The following is a 15,242-nucleotide window of genomic DNA, read 5'->3' as shown; positions in this document are numbered from 1 at the left end:
CCTGGGCATGAGTTGGGACAGGACATGCCTGAATTTGAATCCGAGCCCTGCTGCTCTTCAGCTGGGGCTCCTTGGGCAGGTTGCCTCCCCTCTCTGAGCCTCATTTTCCTCAGCTGAAAAATGGAGTAATGATCGCGACGTGTCACAGGGCGGTTGGGAAAGTATATGAGAGAGTGCTTGTGATGTGCTTAGCAAAGGTCTAGGAGGAGTAGTTTTGTTATGTTGCCACAGAGAGCAAATGAGTGGGTCTCCCCGCACAGTCTTCAGGGACCTGTGCCTAATTAGCGTATTTGATCCACAAAAATGCAGGCTGAGAGCTTTGGGGCTGACTGTACAGCTGAATCAGCCGAGTGCCTCCCCGTCGTTGTCCCAGCTGCTTTAAAATCGTGTTCTCGGCATCCCTTCCCTCCCTCTGAGGCCCGATCGCTTTCCTGTGTTCTCCTTTTTGTCCCTTGGCAATCCCAATTTTCATGCCTCCAACACTATTTTAAGCCCCAGCAACCTTGTGTCTTCCTCGGGCATCCGTTACCTCTCCCAACACCTTTCACCGAGAACGGAGTCCTCTCAGTTCCCTCCATCCCTGCTGTCTGAGCAGCCTTCTGTCTCCCTCCTGTGCAGGCCCCAAGCAGGGAGGGCCACCTCCTGCCCGGGGGCTGCAACTCCATGCGATGCCTGATCTCCTTAGCTCACCAAGCTTTCCTAATGAAAACATCTCCCTCCATTGGTCCCTCTGCAGGGAATCTTTTCCCTCCACTGGCAGACAGGAGAGGCTACGGCAGAGCAGAGATTGGGGAAATATATCCTGCCCAGCTTCCTACTCTCTTCCCTTTCCCCTGCCCCTCTGCCAATAGAATGACTTGAATTACAGGCTATATCAGTAAAAGCATGGTATTTAGAACAAAGGACGTGATAGGCCTTCTTTTTCGTGCCGAGTTAACCACATGTGGAATGTTGCGGCTTCCAGTTCAAGTGCCAAGCTATAGGGAAGGAAAGCCTATAGGGGCTGAGAGAATGGACTTCAGAAGCCGCAAACCTGGGTTTAAATTCTGACTCAGCCACTTTGCAGCCAGACGCAAGTGACTGAACTTCCTTTTTTTTTTTTCTTTTTTGTGAGATGGTCTTGCTCTGTTGCCCAGGCTGGAGTGCAGTGGTGTGATCTCAGCTCACTGCAACCTCCGCCTCCTGGGTCCAAGCAATTCTCTTGCCTCAGCCTCTCTAGTAGCTGGGACTATAGGCGCATGCCACCACGCCGGGCTAATTTTTTTATTTTTAGTAGAGATAGGGTTTCACTATGTTGGCCAGGCTGGTCTCGAACTCCTGACCTCAGGTGATTCGCCCACCTCAGCCTCCCAAAGTACTGGGGATTACAGGCATGAGCCACTGCGCCTGGCCTGAACTTCTAAACAAGGCTTTTTTAATCAACCTATTTCCTGGCTTTGTTTCAAAGATTCACTGAGGGTAATTTCCAGTCCTACAAGGCTGTGTGGGGCACCTCCTCTGGGTTCCCAGGACACCCAGTGCACACTTACCAGGCCTGTCTTCTGTGTCCAGCTTGTGTGTCCAGGCCATCCAGAGCCCGAAGGCTTCTGGGAGATGGCCCAGGAGGAATTAGGGCAGCTATGCCAAGAGAGTGGGGGGTGGGGTGCACAGAAAGCCAACTGGAGCATTGGCAGGAGGTACCTGTCACTCCTCTCCCAGGCTGGTCCCTGTGGACAAGTCCCTGTGAGCTCACTAGCCTGTCTCATGGCAGGCCGGAACTGTACACACCTTATCCCAGCCACCCTGCCAACATCTCCAGTTTACTGATAGGACAACTGTGGCTTCGAAAGGTGAGGCCACCTTGCTCAAAGTCAGAGAGCCAGGGAGTGGCTGAGCCCAGCTCATTTCTGACCCCAGAGCCTAGCCCCTGCTCTGAATGACAAAAGCAAAATAGGCCACCAGCCATTTAGAGGACCCTGATCCCCCAAGGAAAAAGTCTGACCTGGCCATCACGTCTTACTCTGAATTAACACTCTAGAGAGTGTTAAATACCTTTCTGTGTAGACCCCTCTCAAGCAGGGGAGTGTGGTTTTCCGGGTGTGACAGGCCACCTCCTGTCTGACAGGTCACCAAGCTGGTCCCCATCTGTCACTATTACTGTCCTATGGCAAGGCCTCTGACCCTGAAGCCTGAGCTGTGGACATTGGCTCTGTCGTGGCACCTGGGGAGTCCATCAGAGTGAAGGGGTCAGTAGCTTCACTTCTAAACAAACTCCCATCCAAAGGGCTCAACTATGCAGTTTCCAGCCTTCCTTAGAGACAAGGGCTTGAGAGGCTGTTTCACGACAGAATTCACCCACAGAGACAAAAGCCCTGGAGTTCAAGTCACCCCTGATTCTGTCCCACCAGCAAGAACTACCCAAAACCCAGGGAGACAGGCAGCTCTATAACTGTTTATGGCCCTAGGACCCCAGAATTCCATGCTTGGAGCTGTGCCCACCCCCCCACCGGAAATAGCAGGTGATGTATGCAGAGAGGTTTCCGGCAGAGTGATTAAAAGAAGGGAGATGGCTGGGCACAGTGGCTCACGCCTGTAATCCCAGCACTTTGGGAGACCGAGGGAGGTGGATCACCTGAGGTCAGGAGTTCGAGCCCTGCCTTGCCAACATGGTGAAACCCGGTCTCTACTAAAAATACAAAAATTAGCTGGGCCTAGTGGTGCGTGACTGTAATCCCATCTACTCGGGAGGCTGAGGCAGGAGAATTACTTGAACCTGGGGGGCGGAGGTTGCAGTGAGCCGAGATTGTGCCACTGCACTGCAGCCTGGGTGACAGCAAGACTCCATCTCAAAAAAAGGAGAGGGGGAAATGGCTCCAAATACAGGGTAGACAGGGCTGCCTGCTCGTCACAGGAGTTTCCATCTCTCCCATTTGAACAGGGTACACTGCTGTCACAGTGCCCTCCCCATTCTGATCTCGTCTGATCCTTGAGATTATCTGTGCCCATGAGGCAAGAGGGCAAGGGACAATGCTTATCCCCCATTTGTCTTTTTCTTCTTTTTTTTGAGAGGGAGTCTCGCTCTGTTTCCCAGGCTGAAGTGCAATCATGCGATCTTGGCTCACTGAAACATCTACCTCCCAGGCTCAAGTGATTCTCCTGCCTCGGCCTCCCGAGTAGCTGGGATTACAGGCACGCACCACTATGTCCGGATAATTTTTGTATTTTTAGTAGAGATGGGGTCTCGCCATGTTGGCCAGGCTGGTCTTGAACTCCTGACCTCAAGTGATCTGCCTACCTGGGCCTCCCAAAATGCTGGGATTATAGGTGTGAGCCACTGCGCCTGGCCTCCCCCTTTTCTTAAAAGAAGAAACCAAAGCCCAGAGAGGCCAAGTGACTGACCCAAGGTCACACAGGTGCTTAAAATCTAGGGCTAGACCCTAGTCTCCTAAATTTTAATCCAGTGCTCTTTTCACTACCCCAGGCCACCTTTATGAACAAACGAACAGTGAAAAAGGACAAGTATGTTGAAGCCTGGAGTCTGGATGTGAAAGAACATTCAAGATGCAGACCAGCCCCTGAGATGGGAGGTGAGGGGGAGCCTGCTTGTAAACTTTTCAAAGAAAATTCCCAACCTGGCTGGGCACAGTGGGTCATGCTTGTAATCCCAGCACTTTGGGAGGTCAAGGCGGGAGGATCACTTGAGCCCAGGTGTTTGAAACCAGCCTGGGCAACATGGTGAAACCCTGTCTGTATTATTAAAAAAAATAATAAAAGAAGTCCCCAACTTTATAGGAATCATTGGTGGTTGTTCCTCTTTTCCACCTGGCTCTTCCGGGTAAAATCACTTTAAGGAGGAGAAGACCATAATTACCTCCTTGGGATGGCAGAGCACTTAAGGGACATGTCAGAGTGCTGACAGTCGACTCCTGTTGCTAGAAAAGGCAGCATCACTGTCATTTCATATTTAGAAAACTAGAATTAAGTACCTGTCATTTTTGTAATTCAGACCACAGTAAGTAAAGCTGGAGGAAACCTCCATGACTGGGAGAGACCCACAGAAGCTCAGCAAAGTCTTTTTTTTTTTTTTTTTGAGAAAGAGTCTTGCTCTGTTGTCCAGGCTGGAGTGCAGTGGTGTGATCTTGGCTCACTGCAAACTCCACCTCCTGGGTTCAAGTGATTCTTGTGCCTCGGCCTCCTGAGTAGCTGGAGACTACAGATGTGTGCCACCATGCCCAGCTAATTTTTGTATTTTTAGTAGAGATGGGATTTCACCATGTTGGCCAGGCTGGTCTCCAAGTCCTGGCCTCAGGTGATTTGCCTGCCTCAGCCTCCCAAAGTACTGGGATTACAGGCATGAGCCACTGCACCCGGCCCCAGCAAAGTCTTAAGCAGGACAAAGCTCCCCACCCCCAGGGGCCGGGGGAGGGGGGAATGTCTGGAATTCCAAAGCCTAAGATTGGGGCTGGTTGGGGGTTGAAATAGGTTGAGAAAATCTGGACTAAATGCCCTTTAAGATGTACTGAATTCTGCCAGTCTGTGTGAAATCCTCTTGCTGATTATCGATCGTCGGAAGGGAATTTTCAGTGTGATGCGAAGTGAGAATTTCATGCTCGTTTTGAGGACCCCACCCCACCCTGTGTACACATAGGGTAACCTCTAGACAGAATGAATTTTTTTTTTTTTTTTTTGAGACAGGGTCTTGCTCTGTTGCCCAGGTTGAAGTGCAGTGGCATGCTCAGGGCTCACTGCAGCCTCCACCCCACCAGGCTCAAGTGATCCTCCTACCTCAGGCTCCCGAGTAGCTAGGGCTACAGGTGCATGCCACCACACCTGGCTAATTTTTCTATTTTTTGTAGAGGTGAGATTTCGCCATGTTGCCCTGGCTGTTCCTGAACCCCCGCGCTCAAGTGATCCACCTGCCTTGATCTTTCAAAGTGCTGGGATTATAGGCATGAGCCACTGCACTCAGCCCTCAGAATGAATTTTTAACGCTAGTTCTGACTACTGAATTGCAACAGCCTCTGGCCACAGTAAAAGCCCCTGCCTTGCTGCCCCACACTCAGATTTAGAGAAGGCCAGATGCCAAGCTGCTCTGGGGAGCCTCTGCTCCACCCTTCCTCTCCCTGGGGACTGGCCTTCCTCCAGGTGGGTCCCTTGGAGCCTGGGTGCCTCCCCAGCTCCTTCCAGGCATCACATAAACATGCTCTGGGTGCCAACACCCTTCCCCACCTCTAAGCCCCCTCTTCCTTGTCAATGCCCATTTCCTTCCAAGAAAGATCCTCCTGTTCCATTTGTCCTGCTGGCTGCCTCCCCGCCACTTCCTGGCAGAGCCCCAGTGAACCCCATTGCCTCTGCCTAGTTGGTCTCTCTCTTTCTCTTTCTTTGCTTCTGGGAATTCTCTTTGCTCTCAGCCTTTTTCTCTTGATTTTGCTTGTTTATTTCTCTTCCCACTCATTCCTTCATTCATGTATTGGGACTTAGCACAATTATTATTAATCATTTTTCCAAAATGTCTTATTTAATATCCATATGCCTCTTGTACTGTGATTTCCAAGACGGCAGAGTCTGGGTCTTTCTCACACATGCCTGGCCCATAGTCGATTTTTGGCGAATATGTGAGTAGATGCACTTGCCCTCCCCTTCCTTTTCCCTTCCAGCCGGGCTGACTGCCCAGTCCCTGACTCCTGAGAACAAGCTACAAACACTGAGAGCTGGGCTTTGAACCAATGACTGGGCCGTGGGGCTGGCCTGTCTTGTGGCCTTAACTCCCTCCCTTCTGCCTTTTTTTTTCTTTTTTTTTTTTTTTTTTTTTTAAGAGACAAGGCCTTGCTCTGTCATCCAAGCCTGTGTCGTGGCTTGATAATAGCTCACTGCAGCCTCGAACTCCTGAGCTTAGCCTCAGCCTCATGAATAGCCGGGACGGGAACTACAGCTGAGCACCACCATGCCTGGCTAACTCTTGTTTTTTAATTAATTTAAATTATTATTATTATTATTTTGAGACAGTCTCGCTCTGTCGCCCAGGCTGGAGTGCAATCTGCTCACTGCAACCTCTGCCTCCTGGGTTCAAGCGATTCTCCTGCCTCAGCCTCCTGGGTGGCTGGGATTACAGGTGCATGCCACCACCCCCGGCTACTTTTTGTATTTTTAGTAGAGATGGGGTTTCGCTCTGTTGGCCAGGCTGGTCTCGAACTCCTGACTTCAGGTGATCCACTTGCCCCAGCCTCCCAAAGTGCTGAGATTATAGGTGTGAGCCACCATGCCCGGCCTCTATTATTTTCATTTATGCACATTCCCTTCCAGACTTGCTTGGTTTGTATGAGAAAAAAGAAATTAACATTTTCACAATCATAGTGCATCACACAATCATGTATTCCACTTTTAAAAATTCTTGAATATTTAGTTTCCCATGTCACTACCAAGTCTGTCGATATCATTTTAAATGGCTACACAACACCCCCTTGCATTTTTCGTTTGCTTTTTTTTCTTTACAGAGGTGCTCGAGTTACCCTCCTGCATTTCTTGAGTATTGACTTTTATTATTTTTTTGTTTCCCTCCCTGTTTGATTTTACCCAAGCTCCTGGCATGGCAGGGCCATGCAAGTTCTCACCAATCCTTTCTTCTTCCAGACTGCACCTGGCTCTTTAAGCCTAACCCGTCCTCCCACCCCTGTGGGGACTCTCAGGTCCCTTTTAGTAAATAAGGACAGGCTCTGCCCCACCACCTCACAGAGGCACAGAAGCACTGTTCAAACACACATGCCCATGACATTGCCACCCACGGACTAGGAACAAAGACACTGGAGTCTTAAGTCCTCTTGGAGACACAAGGTCTTCAAAGCTTGCCGGCAAATGTGGTAGTCGTGCTCTTTGCCAGGGCCTAGAGAAGCCACTTAGAAAATAACTGTGTAGAAGCAGCAGTGGGGAGGTGGGATGCAGTGACCCAGCAGGCATTTCTAACCCCACTTTGCTTCTAACACTTCAGCAGCTGCAATTTTTTTTTTTTCTTTTTAAGAGACAAGGTCTCTGGCTGGGTGCAGTGGCTCACGCTTTTAATCACAGCACTTTGGGAGGCCGAGGTGGGCATATCATGAGGTCAGGAGTTCGAGACCAGCCTGGCCAACATGGTGAAACCCCATCTCTACTACAAATACAAAAATTAGCCGGGCATGGTGGCATGTGCCTGTAATCCCAGCTACTCAGGTGGCTGAGGCAGCAGCATTGCTGGAACCTGGGAAGCAGAGGTTGTAGTGAGCTGAGATCGTGCCACTGCACTCCAGCCTGGGTGACAGAGCAAGACTCTGTCTCAAAAAAAAAAAAAAAAGACAAGGTCTCACTCGTTGCCCAGGCTGGAGTGCAATGGCATGATTATAGCTCACTGCAGCCTCCAACTCCTGGGCTCAAGTGATCCTCCAGCCTCAGCCTCCTGCGTAGCTGGGACTACAGGTGTGTACCACCATACCCACCTTATTATTTTCTGTAGGGATTGGGTCTCACTCTGTTGCACAGGCTGGAGCAGCTGCCAATGTTAATTAAACCTTGGGATCTCTTCAGAGGATTTAATTGGCACCAAGTGGAAATATTTCATCCAGTCCAACTGGATCACTGTACAGATGGGAAAACTGAGGCCCTGAGAGGCAAGGTGGTAGGTGTAGGAACACCATTCTGGATAGCCCCTGAGCTGTTTTCAAAGCACCCCTGAAAGAGTGCTTTTGAGATCTGAAACGAGAAAGTAGTAGTTCCTCAAGGGAGATGAAGTTTGACCTGGCACTATATTCTAAAAAATTTGAAAACCTGCCGCCTCTTCAAATCCTTTAAACCAGGATTTTCACATGAGGCCTGAACACCAGTCTGGGTGGGTGGGAGGTATAGAGACTAAGAGAAGGTGAGAGGGGCCGTGTGAACAGGAACGGGTAAGACCAGTAAATCCTGGGAACTCCCAACTCACCTCGCCTTGCTCCAGGGACAAGCACTGGACCTGAGTTCAGGGAGGTCCCTGGCAAATGCCTCCAGGAGGAAACAGAGTCTTCCTGCTGCCCGTCAGGATGGCTGACCCTGGGCCTGATCTCAGCTAATTCAGCAGCTCAGGGGGAGGACAGCATCCCCGTATCTGCTCTGCATCTCAAATAGACCAAGAGAGCTGGCAAGGCAGAGGGATTGCTATTGATTTTCACTTGTGTGGGCTGACCTAACAAAACCAATCCATCAAGTGCCTGTCTGCCTCTGCTTCAGACTCTCATCCTAAGCACGTGCAAATAAATTGCACCAGCATCCAGGGTGATTTGTCAAGGTCCAGCCAGGCATGGGTCCTGGCTTCCGCTGACAGGATGGGGCTCCAGGCTGGGCTGGGCTAGGGTCAGCCCAGTCAATGCCCCACTGTTGACTCGCCACTGACAACATGCATGGTGGCCTGGCAGCTGCTGCCACACTAGGAACTGGTTGGCCCTGCCTGGGAAGGGGCTTTGAGGAACCAAGTCCCACTCACTTCAACAGGGCTGGGCAGTGACATTCTCACTTGTTCAGGTTTCTGTGTGAACTCTCGATTTGGGGGGATTTATTACAGTGCAGATGCAACCACGAGGTGCCGAGTTTGGGTGCTGCCTCTGCCACTGGCTGAATGTCCTTGCGCCTGTTGTGAGATGGAGATGACACCACCTACAGGGTCTATAGCCCTATAAAGGCCAGGGTCCAATTCCTGTTCTGCCACTTTCTAGCTGTGGCCGGGGCAGGTGCCTTCAGCCCTTGGTGCCTCATTTTCCTCACCTGCACTACGGGGCTGAAAATGGTCCCTACCTCCTACGGTGGAGCTGTCATAACTGAATGAGAAAATGGAAAGGACCACAGGGGCTCCCCCCACCCAGCCCTTCATTCCACTAGCAAGGACTGGAGGCTCAGAGAAGGGGGTGACAGTCTGGGGTCACACGGCAATGCAGGGCAGCATTAGGGGGGTTACAGGGGCCGCAAGCAAGAGGCTGATGGAGAGAGCACCTGACCATTCTGACTGACCATCCTGCCCTCCAACTGGCGGCCGTCCCTGAAGAATGAGACACAGGGAATGTGGGTCATGGGCATACACGGATCTTCGTTTGAAAGGGTCAAAAATTTTATTAGCAGGCCTCTTTCTGTTTTTGAATATACAGGTTTCCTGCTGTCCAGGGTAAAGGGGAAGTGGTTTCTTGTGGCCCGAGGTTTGCAGCGCTTGCCTTGGGACTCCATGCCTGTCCCTTTCCCACCAGCACGGCTGGGGGAAGGTGCCTGCTTGCCGGCCCCATGGATTCTTCGGCTGTGGCATAAGGCACTGTGTGTTCTGCAGGAAGGCGCTCATGGCTGGCTGGTAGATGAGAGGCGGCCTTCTCGGGCTGCAAAGCTGAGGCTGTTGAGGGGTCGAGTTGAACTTGGGGACCCTGGTGAGGAGGCCCCAGGCAATGGGAGCGCAGCCTGGTGAGTCTGGTGCCGCTGCCTCCCCGCTGGCCCTGCACCAGGCCTCAGGATGGGATCATGCCTTTGCTCCTCTTGCGGTCAGCCATCGTTCTCCGGTTGTGGTTGGCTCTTGTTGCCTTGTTGGCTTCCTTCTTCCTGCGTTCCTGGGTTGTCTCGCGGCTCTGCCCATGGCCCCGGGGGCTGCCGGCTACTGCTGTTGAGCTGTCATGCCGGTACCTGAGGGAGACACAACCCACCCCACAAGAATCTGTCAGCCGGAAGAGGCTCCGGCAGGGAGAGCGCACAGCCTGCCTTGGTGTTCACTGGGAAAGGACACGCAGACTGGGCTGGGTCACCCATGTCCCAACTTCAGATGGAAGGAGAGATGGAGCCCGGCAGGGGCAGGGCCCTGGGGCTCTGACCAGCCCTGAGCCTGGTGTTTTCTCTTCTCTCGGCCTTGCTTCCAGGTGCCCCCATTGCTATGTGTAGCGGAGGCACAGCTAGAGAGCTGACACAGCGCACAGGAGACGGGGTGGGCTTTGGGGGGGGGGTCTCCTCCTTTCTCCGTCTGGGGCCACATGCTGCAGCTGAGACATTACTCCTGTTCTCCACCCTAGGGCTTTGCTTGGCAGCCTCCAAAGACCAAGAGCACTCACAGATGCGACCTAGGGCCCTTTCAGACCATCTCGACCACCGGGATTTGCCAGAGCTCCGCACTCGGGGTTGGGATGGATGAGAAGTCAGGGTTGCTCTGCTCCCTGCTCAACAACCTTGTGTGGCTCCCCACTGCCCTCAAAATGAAATCCAGATGCCTTCCCTGTGGCCAGGCCTCCTGCACGCAGTAGACAGTGCTGCATGAAGCCTAGGGCCAGGATCGGGGAGTGGGCTTTTACTCCTGGCTTGGCCTTAGGTGGAGGCAGATCCTTGGCCCCTCTGAATATTTCCTCACTGGGAAGATGCGGGGCCTGGATGAGGAGTCTCTGGGTACTGATCTCAGTTCCCCTCAAAGATCCCTCTCCTGACCATGCCTGCTTTCTTTCTCTTCTGCCCTCATATGACAAACTCCTCTGAGCCCTTTTCACCCTTAGGGGCCCAGCTCAAGTGCCCCTCACTTCCATACCTCTATCAGCCGGAAAGGATGTGTGTCTGTCTGTCTGAGCTCTCTCACATTTACACTCTGCCTGATATCAGCTAGCCCTGGACGCATTGGGTGATAAATCCCCTCCTGTGTTCACCAAATAATGGTTATGAGTGGGGACCCTGGAGCTGAGCCATCTGGGCTCCATCTTTGCTCCGTCACGTACTAGCTGTGTGACCTCTGGCTGGTTACCTAACGTCTCTGGGCCTGAGTTTTTTCATCTGTCAAATGAGGATAGTGATAATGGTAGCTACTTCACAGGGTTGTCGTGAGAACTAAATACACATGGAGCACTTAGGGTGTACGTGTGGGTTTCCTGGGTGGCTGGTTGGGCCCTCCCCAGATGCTGGGAGGGGTCCCCCTAGAAGCAGCCCCTTGAATGCTCACCCCTTCTTGGCGAGAAAGGCCATGCGCCTGGCTTCTGCTTTCTCTCTCAGCACTGCAGGGTCCTGCACGAAATGGTCAGGCTGTGGAAGGGAGACAAGACCAAATCTGGAGTCAGGAGCTGCCGCATTTTCCTAAGCGGCAGTGAGGCCCTACTCAAGTGAATCTTGTCGATGCCTCCATGTCATGTGTGGGGGGAAGCTGCAGCCTGGCAGAGCAATGCCCAGGAATGGAGCGGGATTACTGTGGTCTGAGGTTTCCATTAGGAGCCCCCTGCCCCACCTCTTCCCTGAGCAGGTGGCAGCTGAAGGGACTGAGGCTTCCTGGACAGGCTGGTAGAGTGGATAGACCATAGTTATGGCAAAACAATGACAAATGGGAGTGTCGGGGAGGCCAGGATGGCCACTGTGAGAGGCCATGAAGGGCCCTGAAGGCTGTGGGAGCCACCCCTGGGAGCTGAGTGGTCCTGGGAGCTGCAGGCCTAGGCCTCACTCTGGCACCACCAGCAGCATGTGTGAGAGTGCCCACTCTCAAGGACAGCCTTCTGTGCCAATAGTGCAAGGAAAAACCGGGACCTAGGAACCACAGACAGGTTTTGGTGGCCAGTAGCTTTAAAAAGGAAAAAAAAAAAAAGGCCAGGCACTGTAGTTTACATCTGTAATCCCAGCACTTTGGGAGGTCTAGGTGGGAAGATCGCTTGAGTCCAGGAGTTTGAGACCAGCCTGGGCAACACTGTGAGATCCCATCTCTACAAAAACATATAAAAACTAGCCAGGCGTGGTAGTGTGAGCCCATAATCCCAGCTACTTGGGAAGCTGAGGTGGGAGGATTGCTTGGGCCTGGGAGTTTGAGGCTGTAATGAGCCATGACTATACCACTGCACCCCAGCCTGGGTGACAAAGCAAGACTCTGTCTCTACAAACAAGAAGAAGACTGGGCATGGTGGCTCACGCCTGTAATCCCAGCACTTTGGGAGGCCGAGGCAGGTGGATCACCTGAGGTCAGGAGTTGGAGACCAGCTTGGCCAACATGGTGAAATCCCGTCTCTATTGAAATAAATACAAAAAATTAGCCGGGTGTGGTGGTGAGCTCCTGTAATCCCAGCTCCTTGGGAGCCTGAAGCAGGAGAATCACTTGAATCTGGGAGGCGGAGGTTGCAGTGAGCCAAGATCGCGCCATTGCACTCCTGCCTGGAGGATAGAAGTGGGACTCCATCTCCAAAACAACAACAACACAAAACTGGTAGGTTTTACATAAAAATCTGGGCTGACCCCTTGCCTGAGAAGCAGAGAGATCTGTGGAAACCCTGAGTCTATGCTTCCACCGAGGAGCCCCTGAGGCAGGGCATGTGCTTCCCGCTGCTCGGCGCAGTCCCCACCAGGCCCCGCTACTCATTGCCGTTGGTGACCCGGCCCCAGAAACATATGAATTTGTCACCCTGGTGTGGGGCATGATCCCAGGTTGCTGCCCCGTCACCTGAGTAGTGCCGCTTTTATCTATTCTATATGTTGAGGTTCCAGTTAAGATTTCATTCAAATAAAAAGTTTAGCTGCTAAAAAGTAGAATTTTCTAACCTACTGATCCAGATGACCTCCCAGGGCCCTTGGGCTCTAACTCCTCTCTGATTTTAAGAATTGCCATCCTGGGCACGGTGCTGGTAACTGCCCTTCTCCTGACCCCCAGGCTCCTGGGCCTAATAATGAAGCTGGCGGCTCAGAGGCCCTGCCTTTAATCTGTCCCCTGGGTCCTCACTAGTGGGCAGCAGAAGTGAGTTCTAAGCCAGCAGCTCTCCAAGCAGACATCCTGGGCTCAACGTGACTCCTCCTGTCCCTGCCAGTGACGCTGGGGCTGCCTCACGGCCAGATGTAGGGAGGGGTGAGGGGCACTTCTGATTCACCCTTCAGAACTGCACTTTCCCCTTCATCTGCCACCTGCCAGGGAGGTACCTTGGGAGCCTCGTCAGCCTCCTCTTCCTCATCGTCGTCATCCTCCTCCTGCCCTTCTCTAGGCACTTTGGTTCTCAGCACCTGAGGGATGGTGAATGGCCTGAGGGTGTGGAGAGAAATGAGATCAAAGACAAGGTTCAACCAGGAGCAAGAGCCACAAGGAGGAGGGAACCTGGCTGGGTGAGAGGGGGCTCAGCCAAGGAGGGCTCAGGAGGCTGAGAAAAACCAAAGGGGTTTCAAGCCAGCTTTGCTCCAGCCCCTGGATTCTCTGAGGTTAACAGAATTTGAGGTGGGGGTTCAGGGGGAGGCTGAGATGGGGCCGGGAGGGTCTCCAGTTCTCTCTTTAGTCAGGACAGCTCTGCTTTGTATTGGGGAAATTGCTGTAACATTCCACCTGAAAACGTTTTATTCAATTAAGAAGAAAAACGGACTGCACGCGGTGGCTCACGCCTGTAATGCCCACACTTTGGGAAGTTGAGGTGGAAGGACTGCTTGAGCCCAGGAAGTGAGACTAGTCCAGGCAACATAGTGAGAACCCCACCTCTGCAAAAAAGAGAAGAGCTAGCAGGGTGTGGAGGTGCGTGGTGGGGTGTGGCAGTGCGCACCACACCTGTAGTCCCAGCTACTCAGGAGGCTGAGGTGGGACGATCACTTGTAGTCCAGGAGACCAAGGCTGCAGTCAGCCATGATTCCATCACTGCACTCCAGCCTGGGCGACAGAGGGAAACTCTGTCTCAAAAAAGAAAAATGCAAAGCTACTGCATGACACCGAATAAATGTTGCCCCATTTAGGGTGGGCTGGGGGGTGGAGGAGCACTGGATTAGGAGTCAGGAGGACTGGGTTTGGGCCCTGGATCTGCCACATCTGTGTAAACAAGTGGGTGAGGGAGCCCCACAGGCCTGCGAGCTGCTCTGCCCTGGAATGCCACCCCCTCTACGGCCTCACCTGCGGCTGATGAGCTCGTCGTCTGAGTCTGCATCATTGGCGCCCACCTGGTTGCCATCGTATGTGTCATCGTACTCATCCTCGTAGTAGACACTGTGGTAGGGCAGGCTCTCGCCTGGCTGCAGTGGCACCTGCAATGACATAAGCATGGGTTTGGGGGGCTCAGGGGCTGGCCCGGTCTCCCCGGCCCCGCAGAGACCTGGCCTTGGTAGCCTACCTCCTCCACTACCACGCTGTACTGCTCGTAGCGCTGCCGCTGTGCCGCCACTGCACGCTTGTCGTTCAGCAAACTCCGCGTGTTTTCCTCCTTCCTGGTGCTGAGAAGGAACAGCAGAAAGAGAGGAAGGAAAACCATCAGGCTTGGAAGGTCACAGGGTACGGAGGGTCCATAGACCACAGGCTTAACTGCTTCAGCCCTCAGACTGTCACAGAGACAAATGAAATCAAGCCTTGGTGAGGGCGTGGGAAGGTGGGACTCTCACTGCTGCTGGTGCCCATAAGGATGGCTCCAGTCACTTTAGAGGGCATCCCAAGAGCCATTGTTTTTTCTTTGTTTTTTGTTTTTTTGAGAGGAAGTCTTGCTCTGTTGCCCAGGCTGAAGTGCAGTGGCACAATCTCGGCTCACTGCAACCTCCGCCTCCCAGGTTCAAGCAATTCTTCTGTCTCAGCCTCCCGTATAGCTGGGACTACACACCCAGTTAATTTTTGCATTTTTATTAGAGATGGGGTTTCACCATGTTGGCCTGGTTGGCCTCAAACTCCTGACCGCAAGTGATCCCCCCACCTCAGCCTCCCAAAGTGCTGGGATTACAGGTGTGAGCCACTGTGCCAGGCCAAGAGCCACTGTTAAAAGGTAAAATGGGGCCAGATGCAGTGGCTCACTCCTGTAATCCCAACACTTTGGGAGGCCGAGGCGGGTGGATCACGAGGTCAGAAGTTCAAGACCAGCCTGGCCAAGACAGTGAAACCCTGTCTCTACTAAAAATACAAAAATTAGCGGGGCATAGTGGTGGGTGCCTGTAATCCCAGCTACACAGGAGGCTGAGGCAGGAGAATCGCTTGAATCTGCGAGGCAGAGGTTGCAGTGAGCCGAGATCACGCCACTGCACTCCAGCCTGGGCGACAGAGCGAGACTCCGTCTCAAAAAAATAAATAAATAAAAAAGGTAAAATGTGCTCACCTTTCAACCAGGATATTCCCTGTCAAGGCATGGACCCTAAAGAAACACTGACTGTGTGTACAGAGGTGTGATTAGGGATTTTCTTTTCAGCATTGTTTGCAACAGTGAAAAATGGAAAGCAACTAATGTCCCTCATGAGTGAAAGAGCCAAATGAACTGTGCCACATCTAAATTACAGATCACTGTGTGGGCAGTTGTCAAGAAAGACATTGATCTATTTGTACTAACTCGGAAAGAATTCTCATTTAT

General features: G+C 52.5%; 1 protein-coding gene across 2 annotated transcripts in view; it reads right to left on the bottom strand.

Moving 5' to 3' along the window:
* Window positions 1–9,064: 9,064 nt before the first annotated feature.
* The window catches only part of ASCC2 (activating signal cointegrator 1 complex subunit 2), a 51,250-nt gene continuing 45,072 nt past the window's right edge, over window positions 9,065–15,242 (bottom strand). For both annotated transcript variants that reach the window (XM_025399579.1, XM_025399580.1), the window contains 5 exons: window positions 14,031–14,130; window positions 13,814–13,944; window positions 12,868–12,967; window positions 10,925–11,004; window positions 9,065–9,636 (listed from right to left, as the gene is read on the bottom strand). In XM_025399579.1, coding sequence (XP_025255364.1) covers window positions 9,465–9,636; window positions 10,925–11,004; window positions 12,868–12,967; window positions 13,814–13,944; window positions 14,031–14,130 — 583 coding nt within the window. In that variant the 3' untranslated portion in view covers window positions 9,065–9,464. The remainder of the gene's footprint in view (window positions 9,637–10,924; window positions 11,005–12,867; window positions 12,968–13,813; window positions 13,945–14,030; window positions 14,131–15,242) is intronic.

Source organism: Theropithecus gelada, chromosome 10 (genome assembly GCF_003255815.1).
Source record: "Theropithecus gelada isolate Dixy chromosome 10, Tgel_1.0, whole genome shotgun sequence".
Classification (NCBI taxonomy): domain Eukaryota; kingdom Metazoa; phylum Chordata; class Mammalia; order Primates; family Cercopithecidae; genus Theropithecus; species Theropithecus gelada.
Note: the sequence above shows the minus strand (reverse complement) of the source record. Positions and strands in the feature narration are given on the sequence as shown.